Below are 13,568 nucleotides of genomic sequence, written 5' to 3' on the forward strand. Positions count from 1 at the left end.
CAACTCCTCTCAAACCACACAACAGAATTTCATGAAACTGTGTAGATAATAAGGACATACTATGTAGATGTGCATATTGACAGGAAATTATGATTCAATTTTTTTTTCTTATACAATTTTTTTTTTCTTACACTTATTTTATTTCTCCAATGAAAATGTAGAGACGTGGGGTATGTGAGCGTGCTCACTAAGGTTCTTTAATTTTGTTCTAGTTTTAATTTTTTGTATATAGATAGATACTTTTTTCTCTAAAACCAATAGACAAAGGTGCAGAGAAGGAAGCATAATACATTAAACATAAAATGCTTACAAAATGTAGGTATGATATGTTAGATTTCTCAAATGTAATATGGCCGTTCCTTTCAAATACAGATTTAAAATACTGAAAATTGAATCAAGAGGAAATTTTGTGATACATTGAAAAATCAAAGTTTTTATAAATGATAAACTTCACTTTTAGAATTAGGCCTTTTTTCCACATCTGAAATTTTGAAATAGTTTTCAAATAAATGCATAAGATAATTGTAATTGTCCATCATTATTTTAAAACCCTGCAAGAACCAGAACATTGATTCTATATGGCCTAAAATTTCAGTACAGTTATAAATAGGAAAAAAGGTACATAAGAAGTAACACAATAATAATAAATAATGTTTTATTTTAGGTCCAGCAGAATTAACACAGCGATTAGAGAGACTTATGAACGAGAATGAAACTAGTCTTGTAGCAGCAAGGGCAGATAGGTAATACAATTGTTAGTGAGTCATTAAGAGCCTAACTCTGATAAAAAAAAATTTATAAATCATAACTTCATTTTGAACAATTAACTCCATTTTGAACAATTCTTTCATTGGATTCAGAATTGAAATTTTTAATGGTGTCTATATTATCACTAGTTAACAGTTGTTTATGTTGATTTTTATTATACCCCTGCTTTAAAAAAGTGGGGGTATACTGTTTTACCTCTGTCTGTCCATCTGTCCCTCTATCCATCTGTCAGTCCATCCTTCAGGCCGTCCGTCCATCCCATGAATATTTTTTGTTGCATCTTGTCAGCTATATCATGTGATGTGTTTTCAGATTCATAACTCAACAACTTCCTGTTACCAAACACTTACATCATTTTACACATGACATCTAAGTTGAAAATTTTCGTCACATCTTTCTCAGGAACTACATTACAAGGATTTCTGAAATTTGGTTTCAGGGTTTATATAAGTCAGCTATACCTTGTGATGCGTTTTCAGATTCATCACTCAACAACTTCCTGTTTACCATCAAGTATTTGGGCGTGGGTATCATCAGGGAGCAGTAGCTCGCAGTTTCCTTGGTTTTTTTTTAAATTTGAGGTTAAGTAGGTAATTTATAACATATACACAAAGTAAAAAAAAGTCTTAAATGTCATGTCTAGATGGTTACATTTTCACCCTTCCTAACAGCAAATGTGGGGTAAACATCAATGCAACAGCAACCCAACAACAAAATTTCAACTTTAACTTTTAATTGATAGGGAACTCATAAACCATATGGCTATTTTGGAATCTGCTAAATTAGATAAGACATTTTGTGACACTTGAACTATTGATGTCATTCAACAATCATTTTTGCATTGTTGGTTTGAACATTTTCTCTTATAACGTCAACATTTTCCAGGAACATCTGTGATGGCTAGTTATGGAGGACAAATAGCGATAAGTTGTTTATCCACTTCTGAAAGTTATTTATATTTCTGATTCATGGAGACTTGACTCCGACAAATTCTGAGTAAAAGTGGTTGTGAATTTGTGTTTTTTAACACTGATATTTGTTGTTTCACATATATCCATGATATCCCTTAAAACTAGTTCTCCATGAATTATTATGAATCCACAGTATACAAATATGTTTCTCTAATTCTTAGCTGATTTATACCATCACAGACGGGTTGATTATATTTTGTATAAACAATGTTAGGTTCCTTTGATCTCATTTCTTCATTGGCTAAAATTCATTTATGACGTCAAATTTTCTTGCTCTCCTCTAAATTTCCTATTGTGATTACATGAAAAAGAAAAATCTTTGAAATAGAAAGATTAAGTTTGGCTGAATATCGTTAGAGAAACAGATTCCACCACTGAATCTCGAGCAGTATGATATTTCTCCACACTTGACAATATAAAGATTTTACTGTCTCAAGTGGAAAAATATAGTATGACACTCGATACAGTGGTAGATATAAATAAGAAGATGTGGTATGAGTGCCAATGAGACAACTATATATCCATCAAAGTCACAATGTGTAAAAAGTAAACAATTATAGGTCAAAGTACGGCCTTCAACATGGAGCCTTGGTTCTCACCTAACAGCAAGCTGTTTACATATGATCTACGGTCTCTCCACAGCACTGCCGAGAACTTTTGATGGCTTAGCTGTTTATCAAATTCAAGCAGGCCTGGCCTTGAATAATAAAGTTTTAATAAATTTTAGTATTGTGGATTCATTATTATTCTTGGGATATAAGTTTTAGTGAATTACATGTGTATAGGTAAACCATGAGTTTAAATGTTCAAATAACTATATATATGTTTGTATGCAGACTGGCAAAACAACGAATTAGATATCAATGAAAATATAATTTTTCCCCGATTCACGAAAAATTGGTATCTAGGAAAATAAATGAATCCACAGTGCTTGAAAACTCTGTAAAATGTATCTACATGATTAGTATAATCAGTGTTCTCCCTACAAATTTCATATAGCATCATGGTAAACAGAAAATTATAAAATACCATCTTGTTTCTAGAAATTTAAGCATCACATCCCTTACACTATCTATACGGAAATCATTTCAGATAGCATCACATTCAAGCAATATAGCATCACATTACCATGATGCTAAAAGGCCCTGGGGAGAACAGTGATATAATGTGTAACTTAATACTATGTCTTACTGTTGATTTGATTAATTGTAGAGAAGAACGTAATTTCAACCAAACTTTAAGACAACAACAAGATGAAGCCTATTTAGAATCATTGAAAGCTGACCAAGAAAAGGTAACTTTGGATATGTTCCAATTGTCGTAAACACAATTCTGTCCTCTTTTACTTGAATGTGACATACTGAATTAGACTTATTACTGGTTTTGAACTTACATGAGCAACACAATTGTTGCCACTAGTGGAGCAGGATCTGTTAACTGTTCCCAAGCACCTGAGATTACTCCTGGTTTTTGTTGGGGTTCGTGTTGCTCAGTCTTTAGTTTTTTATGTTGTGTTTTGTGTTCTGTTGTTTGAATTTTTGGTTTTTTTTCGTATTTTGCCATGGCATTGTCAGATTGCTTTTAGACTTATGAGTTTGAATATCCCTTTTGTATCTTTTGCCTCTCTTTCAGGTTAATGATGTTTTATGATCATTGGTTCTAAAACTATGTATAAAGATAAAACTTTAAGGCGAAGTATACGTAATTGCACGCCTCTAGCGGAATTCGGGATACAAAACGTGCGTCGTTAGTTATGCAAGTTATCCCCCCTACTCCAAGAACGGGAAATGGGCACATGAAAGAAAAATCATCATTTAAATGACTTTGTGCGGTCTATCATGAACCCAAACAAGTATTCCTGTGCTATGTCAAAATTTCAAAGAAATTAGTTGACTCCAATCAGAAATCTTAGATCTATCTTAGTATCCTATTGTGTGTTAGTCTGCAACATTATTTGTTTTAGGGGGTACATAATACCGCTCGTATTTATTTTAACAGAAATTAAAAATAAACAAACTAGTAAGTGACAATTCTGCTTCTAGTCGTATCATACTCGTTAAAATCAATCCAGAATTGACCCCACAATGGTATTTGAATGAAATTCATAGTGTCAGTGTAGCGTAATCTTGAAGGTAACGAATAATTACCTGTAAATTGCATGTAAATATGTATGTTGAACTAGAAAGGCGTTGGCATGTCCCGTTTTTTAAGCAATTGAAAATTTTAGGATAATTTATATTTGTGTGAAAAGTATAAACGATACTAAAGGGTAAAAAAAAAAAGTGAAACATTTTTAACATGTATACATATTAAGTGGAAGGACAAAGCTTACAGAAAAAAAACGAACAAAAAAATCAGATTCCGTCTACAAAACGTTACACAGAAACTAAGAATTAAGCACTGTGACATTTATCTCAGAATAAGTAAATCATCTATATCATCCAAATCTCAGTTCTCAAGGAGCAGAAAATAAACAGGTGTCTTCTATTCCGTCTGCAATTTTTTGGGAAAGTAAAATCTAAATTTAGAACCATGGTTGAAACTGAAACTACACATGTATGATAAAAATAGAACATGCAGTTTTTTTCTTGATCAAATTCCAATTTCGAAAGGAAAGGGAAATTTGCATTTTTGTATTGTTCTTTTGTGAATCATTTAGAAGTAGAGAATACAATTTTGAAGTAATTTTTTCTTCTCAAGTCTCAATATTGAAGATTACTAGTATTATAGAATTATAGAGTATAAGGTATAGGGAAGAAGGGAGAGGGTGAAGAAAATAATATTACTATGTCGGGTCCTTTTATAACCGATTAAACGTTAGAGATTTTTCTCATGGTTGATGGCCTTATGGTTGCCTATTATAATTGCTTATATCCACTTCATTCAATAAGGCAGCTGGGGTGTCAAAATTTTCGGCAATAAATGTTTCGTAAGCTTCTGTAAAAGACTTTTCGGTCAAAGTAATTTCAAATTTCAAATTTCAATATAAAAACTAGGGATCGCGGACCTTGTTTTTTCGTAACATTACATTGAAATTAACCACATTTTCGTAACATTACATTGAAATTAACCACATTTAGAGTATTTTATTTTGTTCATATAGGGGAAATTTAAGTTTTCCCTATTGAAGAAACATTAAATGATATAATTGTCTAAAATTTGAAGAGATAATTTCGTTAATTAATACTTCTGATATATATATATATATAAATTTGTTTTGCATGCACACGTATACAAATTGCGGTTTTTATCCAACGCAATCATAGGTTTGAACGTTGTTTTCAATTTAGACTTGTTTGTTTATATATATATAAGGGGGGTCACGGGCTTACTTTTCTTGAAAAAAATTAAAATATTGATAGTTCAATCTTTAAATTTCAAGTTGTAGATATTTTGTTGTATATTGAATGATACTTGGTAAACTATTTGTAAAACAAATAAGTAATTTTGCAACATGACCAGAAAGGACGCTCAGAAAAAATACACCCGATAGATCTACTTTAAACTGTGGCAAAAAGTTGTCCAATTTGCAATGATACCACATCTCCTTATTTTAATATCACATTAAAAAACCCAATTTATTTGCATTAGATACAGACACAATACACAAGGTAAACTTGTATAGCATTACATTATGAACAGTCTCCTTGCCAACTTCTGAAGCAAGGTTGTCGGCTCTCTGAACTTTCTAGAGGTCCTGATTTTATTGCTGAGTTTATGAGCTTCGATCCTTGCTTAGAAGTGGTCTCCTTACATTATACTGGATACAATCTAATGAACTTACACTAGAAACATGTTTTAGCATCATACTGGATGATTACATTCTCATAACATCGCCCTTGGTACATTCGTATAGCATTACATACGTACATTCGTATAGCATTACATACGTACATTAGTATATCATTACATAGGTACCTTCGTATAGCATTGCATACGTACATTCGTATAGCATACATTTATTTCGTATAGCATACATTAATTTATTTCGTATAGCATACATTTATTTCATGACACCAGTACGTTTATATCATGACACCAGTACATTTATATCCTGACACCAGCACATTTATAGCATATAACTATAATACACAAAGCTTTAGACTTAGACTTAACAATATGGCTTTAGCATTACAATATAAACAATGCTAAGGCGTAACACAGGCAGTGATCTATGCATTGGGAAGTTATATAAAAACTCCGATCTGATTTATTTTGCTGAAATTCATATACGGGTTCTTCTTTTGACCTTATTACAGCCATTCTCAAGATAATATGCATTTGCAGATTTCTTATTTTTTATGAGTCGTACATGTGGAAATTTAAGAAATAATGGTACAAGAAATTATTTCGTTTGTTAATGAATCTCCAGCAAACATTATACCATGTATAATGCCTTGTCGTGTAGTGAAAGAAAAGGGAAAGCTATCGAGACAGGAAATTTTCAAGTAAAATTGTAGAATCACGTGCACGTGTGTGAACTTGACAAATAGAATGGGTTATGTACTCAATACCTCGAATAGTGCCGGAAATGGTGAGGATGAAAAGAAACGATCCCAATATCATAACCGAATTTTTCAAATATGTATAGAATCATTCTGTACTAATCTGGATAACTGGATATTTTATTTAAAATTATTAGAACAATACAAATATTTAAAAAAAAAGATGTGGAACCATGTCTAATCAAGAAAAGATGGAGTTAAAGTCTATACAGTAACTTTCTAACACTTCCTGTATATTTATTTGCCAATTTGCATTATTTTGGCAGCAGAGATATCCTTAAACATTTTTCAGTTTGTATCATTATCAACCATGTCAACCGATTACGCTTTTATTTTTTTTAGCATTTCCAATACTTAGGAAAATGTGTTGCACACACTCACGATTTGTATGACAATACTGTACAGTACAATTGGTATACTAGCGTTATAGAGTAGAATTTGTGGTGACGTTACAGCAGACATCAATAACGTCGCCGAATATTTTTTAATTTTAAATCAAACTTCAAGAGAATATAGCTTGAAAACTAGCACGGTTGCTAAGGACTTTCTTTGCACCAATGGATTCGTCATTTGTTTTTGAATAGCATTTCGAATTTTAAAAAAAATCCGTTGACCAACGAATTAGAAAATCATGATTAAGTAAAAATATCTGAGGTTTTTTATGATTTTCCCTATATATCCTTTGTATTTCTGGCGTATCATGCTGTTAGTTTAAACAGCTTGTATCTGAAAAACGAGAACAGTTACCCCCTTTTTTTATTTTATATTCTGATGTAATTTTACAAGCAGAATCAACATGTAAAATATAAAAAAATTCTGTGGAGTAGTTATATTACGTACACTTCGCCTTAAAATGAAAAAAAGAAAGTAATATGTATAAAAATTAGGAGATGTGGTATGATTGCCAATGAGAGAACTATCCACCATGATCAGACCAAATGACAAGAATGGAAACATCAATATGCTTTCAACATTGAGCAAAACCCAAAAAGTAACCTATAAAAGGGAGGTTAGTTAAATTGCATAATTTTTCACAAAGTTATAGTGTAGTCTTTCAATGGAATCTTTCCAACTAAGTTTGGGTAGGCCACTATTTTGACATATGATGGCAAATCAACCAATCAAAATGTCATGATTTTAACGCATTTAAAAAGAAATCTTTAATAGATATCAGGCTTCAATAATCTTTGTAGGAACTTTTTTATTTTTCATAATTCCTGAAAAATCTTTATTTATAAATTACTTTTAATTATGTGTTATATCAACTTTTCAGGCCAGAAAAAGACAGGAAGAAGAAGAGGAAGTTAGGCAGATAGAGCAACAAAAGGAAGAAGAAGAATTAGAGAGACTAAGATTAATACAGGTTATTTTGCTGATACTACTAATTTTTCAATATGTTGAATTAACTTATAATTTTTGTCACACAATTCTTCAGTATTATTGAACTACCTTCATATTAATTTAGCAGCTTGACAGTGATTGATTGGTAAGTGTGACAACAAATAAGAACTGGGTCATAATTATTTTGACATAATACATATTTTGATTCTTTACTTTACAAAACTTTCTGGGATTTGTCAATTTAAATTTCCCAAGCTAAATTCACGATATTTATTTTTCCTTTGCTGAAAGTAAACCACCTTATAAAAAATGATGTATAGCATATAAAATGTAGATGTGGTATGATTGCCAATGAGACAACTCTCCACAATAGACCAAATGACACAGAAATTATATAAACAATGTTAGGTCACCGTACGGCCTTCAACAATGAGCAAAGCCCATATCGCATAGTCAGCTATAAAAGGCCCTGAAATGACAAATGTAAAAAGTCTTGATGATATCCATATTTGATGGCCATGTACTAATCTTTGCAATACATTAGAAAGAACAACAAATGATACCATCAGATGCAAGGAAATGCTTGTAGCATACTGTGAATTCATTTATTTTTATGGGTACAAATTTTCGTGGATTGAAGAAGAATTGTATTTTTTCGTGGATACTTGAATTTGTGGTATTGCATACAAGCCTATGAGAAGTTTTATCTTTGTTGAAATGTTTAATTCATGATTCATCTAAACCTATGAAATACATGAAAACTGGTACCCAATGAATAATAATTAATCCACAGTTCATACATGTACCATACAGTGTTCTCCCCAGGATTTTTGGATAGCACCAGGGTAACGCATGTGGACTTCTTGGTGAAATATTTCATGCAATCAGTTGTGTCGCGTCGCCTCGCTTAGCTCTAGTTACTGTAGTTTTTATGTCTCTTGTTTTGTTTTAACACTGTGGTACTGTGTTATGTAGACATTGATTCAGAAAATTATTGGTAAAAAAGAAGTAAATAAAAAAAACAGTTTGTATACTTTAATATTTTTTTAAAATAAATAAATTATGACTCATAATAAAATATTCATCTGAATTTAAAGTAATTAAATCTTTTATAAAATCCAAAATCAATAAAAATAAAATATCATTCAAAAGAGAACAAAAATGTTCAATTTAAAAAACTTTTCTAGTTTCTAGAAAAAAAGTTGTTGTATGTGAAAGGATTCCTGTCATAAAAAGATTTAAAATAAACAAGAACAATTGCAAATATTGTTTTATTATTTGAACCAGTTTCTGTCTTAGATTTTAATAAAAAGAAATTTTTCATAAATTTTAGAACATTTTGCCATAGATTTCATGTAAATATTAACCTTTCTTGTCTTTGGTGATAATCAAACATAGATACAGACTTAATACTGCCCTAAAATCTAAATCTTTATTTGTCATGAACCATTTAAAAAGAATTCCTAAATCTATAAATTTATCTTTGGTCTATAGATCTATAAGTAACCATATTCAATGTCAACAACTAAGTCTCCCTATTTTCCCGCCTAAATGACAGGAAGTAGATATAAGTAGATTTAACATGTGCTTATGGATAAAATTTGCAAGATTACTTCTGTTATTCATTAATTATGGATATAGATATCCAGTTTGAAGGTACAGTCATGCATTTTATTTATAAAATATAATAGATTGCAATTAATTGTAAATAAACTTGAATATTCTACGTGAACTAACTGGGTCATGTGATATGTACAGACAGTTTGAAACCCGACTTTCATGCAATAACAATGTCATAATAAAAGATAATATTGGCCATGGTTTAATCAGAGACATATAATACTGTAATATAAGAATTGGGAAATGTATAGTTGTCCATTATACGTAATGAGCCACCATTATGATGTACAAAAAATGATCCTATCGGGTCAAGACACTGTTTGTGTACAAAGTATTTGCCGACTTGTCACAGGTCAGTGCTTGGGTGGAGAGTGAAGCCATAAAATAGTTATCTGTGATCATAAAGTTATGAACTCTTAATTAAAACACAAAAGAATCATGTTACAAGTGTTAATTACATCGATTAAATCCAATCAACAAGGTTAACCTCATAAGGTAAATCGATCACGTGGTGTAAACAATCTGTGTTGAACTGGTTTGAACTGGTCAAATTTCACCTGGAATTTTATACCGCACGGAAAAGATTTAACAAGTATTTTAAAACTTTACCGATTTACGATTTTTTAACTGAAAATTTTAGCACCACGGAGAAAAATTATACATCGCGGTAAGAACGATACCACCACGGTAAAAAATTATACATCGCGGGCCCGCGGTCCTTTAAGGGCCTGGGGAGAACACTGCCATATACTACAGCTCAGGTGGATTTTGCTTTGTCCATCTGCCCACAATGGGAGTGAGCACTGAGTGGGCAAAATTTCTAGCTTGTCCACTCTGCCCACCCATAGGAGTGGGCATGCAATTTCTATTGTTGAATCAAAAGACTTGCAAGTACAATCAATTGAAAAAAGCAGATAAGCATTTGTAATCAATATTTTTACAAAAAAAGAATATAGATAGATTAGGCACAGATGGGCTGTCCACTGCAGGCAGGTGGAAAAAGCAAAATCCACAAGGGCTGTTGTGTATATTAAAATGTCAATATGTTGTGACCATGCAATGAAAATTAATTTATTTGCAATTTTATATTTAGGAAAAAGAAAATAGAAAAGTAGTATTAAAGAATGAAATACCTGCAGAGCCAAATTCTACTGACCCAGATACCGTAAAAATTGTATTAAAACTTCCCCATGGAGCTAGAGTAGAGAGACGATTTTTAAAATCTCAGTCTTTAAAGGTATGAAAAAACATTAGATCGAGTCAAAAAAGATGATAGTGTCTTTACAAATTATGTACATTCTGTTAAATTCTTGAATACGAAAATTTTGCGGATAAAAGATACTGTCTCTCTGTTTTCAGAGACATAGCAATATAATAAACACCCTATTACCCACTTCTGTATAGCAGAGACTTCAAAATTTGCAGTACACGAAGGCAAAATCCATTGTATTGCAATTGCAATCAACTGCTTAGGTAAAAAAATTATTGTTTTTATTGGAAAAGGTAATACATATTTTATCTGCCTTAGTGATTGCCGGTAAATAGGTGGTTCATAGATAGATCAGCCCACAATTGTGTGTGTAACATATAATGAGGAATCGTTCTAAATTCATATACAATACATGAACAAATTGTAAATTTTTTTTTAGATAATTAGAAGATCTGCCAAAAGTCTGGAACTAATGCTTGCAATTATTAAATAAGAATTTTTTGAAATGTATCATCTTCTTATATCTTAGATAGATGTTTAATTGATGTATGCATGATTAGAGTAAATATTTGATTAAGAAATAATGCTAACCAGTCACATTCTTTTCATTGATTAAAAAAATCACAATAATTTAATTATATACTTAGAAAACAGATGACTAGTAATTTATGAAAGTTACTAGAAGAAAAGGTAATTATATGGATGAGTTGAATAAACAAATTTTTTTAAGATGGGCTGAAGAAAGTTTGAGGCTCACATGACTTCCATATTGTTTTATACATATTTTTCTATGCTGATGGATATTTCTAGTTCCTAATGTAGAAAAAAATGCCCCCTCACTGTTTAAGTAGAGGACTATGTATTCTTAATTATATGTGAGGTACTGATTTTAGTGGATTTTGTAGGTAAAGGCAATCAACGAATAGTAGTGTTCAACAAAAAAAATAACAATATACAGGCTTGTATAATGATTTAGTCTAAATCATACTATCAAGTATGATCAAGTCAACACAATAAAATCAAGTATGATCTAGTCAACACAATAAAATCAAGTATGATCTAGTCAACACAATTAAATCAAGTATGATCTAGTCAACACAACAAAATCAAGTATGATCTAGTCAACACAACAAAATCAAGTATGATCTAGTTAACACAATAAAATCAAGTATGATCTCATCAACACAATAAAATCAAGTATGATCTAGTCAACACCATAAAATTAAGTATGATCACAAAAATTTTATTTTTCTTAAATCTACAATGCCTCCGTGGTCCCCTGGTTGCCTGCTCGCCTCCAGTTTGGGATATCTTGTGTTCAATCAACAGCTTGGACAAATGTAAACTCTTGTAAACTGGTATTTGCTTCTGCTATGCATGCTACATTTAGGAATAAGAACAAAGACCAGTCGACCTGGAGTCAGAATATATTTGTATGGGTAGGGGGACATTTCTTCTTGCGAACTTTTATCTTGTAAAGTAACACATTAAAAATCTGTCTCAGTCTAGTACAAAGCCTGGTTTGTATTCCTATCAGATTACATGTTCTTTTCCTAAATATGCATTTGATTTGACACTTGATGGTAAACAGCCATACATTACCCTCATTATCATCATCATTGTCATCATCATCATCATCATCGTTATGATCATCATCATCATTAATCATTGTTGTAAAGAAATTGATACTTTAATAAATGTCACAATTTCTATTGCAGGATTTATATCACTTCGCTTTCTGTCATGAAGACTGTCCTGATGACTTTCATATAGTTACAAACTTCCCACGACGGACTCTACCATGTGAACCTAAAGACGGTGAACCCGAACCTCCAACTTTTGCTGAAGCAGGACTTGGAAAAAACGAAATGTTATTTGTGCAAGATAACGAGGCATAAATTCCCAAAATAGATTGAAATCGAATTTGTTATGTTGAAGTGCGAAAGGATTTGCAGAAATTGGAAGAAGTGCATTTATATAAGTTATTTGAGTAATCTTGACAAGGTTCGAATTACAAAAAAGGAATTTTTGTGTTACATGTTGAAAGAATATATTCTGTTTGAATCAGGTTTGAGTTTGGAAGCAGCCATGTGTAAATTGCCTAAAGCTTAGCGAAACGAATTAGGGAATTGAACATTTGGTAGTTATGCATATTTATAATGTAAATATATTCTTCAATAAGGGCTATTCTGAAAAATGTAAAAGGGGAATTTAATATTTAAAAGAAATCAAAAGTACTTCCTTTTTTTAAAATTTTTGTATATCAATCACCCATATGTCATGTATGTTTATTATTTAGAATAAATGTTGCAAATTGGTTACAAAATACAAAATTAAATTAAACCCTGTTCTATTCTGTACAAGTATGATCCTTTGTTTTTATATCTCAGAAAACTCCTACTTGGGACAACCACTAAATATGAAAGGTAAATCATAAGAATGGTATTTTTTTATCCTTTAGATTTAGTAGTTGTACCCTTAAAGTTTTCTTTATTTTTGCAGACTTTCAAACCCCATTGAACGTTTTTCTTCAAAATCTGTTGCTATGAACAATTTATAAATATCAGTTTGCTAGATTTTTTGTTAAGATTTTGGAAATATCTTACCAAATAAATTAATAATGAATTTCATATTTTAAGTAATTCTTTTTTACACTTTTTTGGTAGCATATTAATTTTGTTGTTTTCTGTTAGAAGTACATTTTTTGCATGAAAGTAAGTCCATGCTTAATAATGTTATAATAAATCAGCATTTCAGTTCAAAATACACCTTTATTTGTTTTTAATGCACAATTGTGGAAATGAATATGCATTCAAAGTAAAAAAAATCGATTATTTTTGTTTTAAAGTAATAATTATAGATAAATAATAAACTAATGAGAAATAGTTTTTAGTTTGTCTCAACAAAGTTGATTAAGAATTATGGGAGTACCAACAACATCAAGTTTCGCATCCAGAGTCACATCTGGAGAACTGCTTGGCCTACGATCATCAATCATTGCATCAAAGTTATAGTCCTACTTTCTACCAGAAGTTCATGTTAACCATATTTCATGGTTTATTGACATAAGACATAAGTTAAAAGTTAATGTCCAAGTTTTTTTTTTAAAGATTTACATCCATTTAATATATTGGTTGCTGTAGATAGTTTTCC

At 31.0% G+C, this 13,568-nt stretch overlaps 1 protein-coding gene across 1 annotated transcript in view; it reads left to right on the forward strand.

The window, feature by feature from the left end:
* Positions 1 to 13,300, forward strand: part of LOC127723582 (FAS-associated factor 2-like) — a 30,128-nt gene extending 16,828 nt beyond the window's left edge. Inside the window, exons 10-14 of the mRNA XM_052230254.1 lie at positions 665 to 743; positions 2,952 to 3,033; positions 7,518 to 7,607; positions 10,299 to 10,442; positions 12,134 to 13,300. Of these exons, the coding sequence (XP_052086214.1) occupies positions 665 to 743; positions 2,952 to 3,033; positions 7,518 to 7,607; positions 10,299 to 10,442; positions 12,134 to 12,313 (575 nt within the window). The 3' untranslated portion in view covers positions 12,314 to 13,300. The remainder of the gene's footprint in view (positions 1 to 664; positions 744 to 2,951; positions 3,034 to 7,517; positions 7,608 to 10,298; positions 10,443 to 12,133) is intronic.
* The last annotated feature ends 268 nt before the right edge of the window (positions 13,301 to 13,568 follow it).

This window comes from Mytilus californianus, unplaced genomic scaffold (genome assembly GCF_021869535.1).
Source record: "Mytilus californianus isolate M0D057914Y unplaced genomic scaffold, xbMytCali1.0.p SCAF_13, whole genome shotgun sequence".
NCBI classification, from domain to species: domain Eukaryota; kingdom Metazoa; phylum Mollusca; class Bivalvia; order Mytilida; family Mytilidae; genus Mytilus; species Mytilus californianus.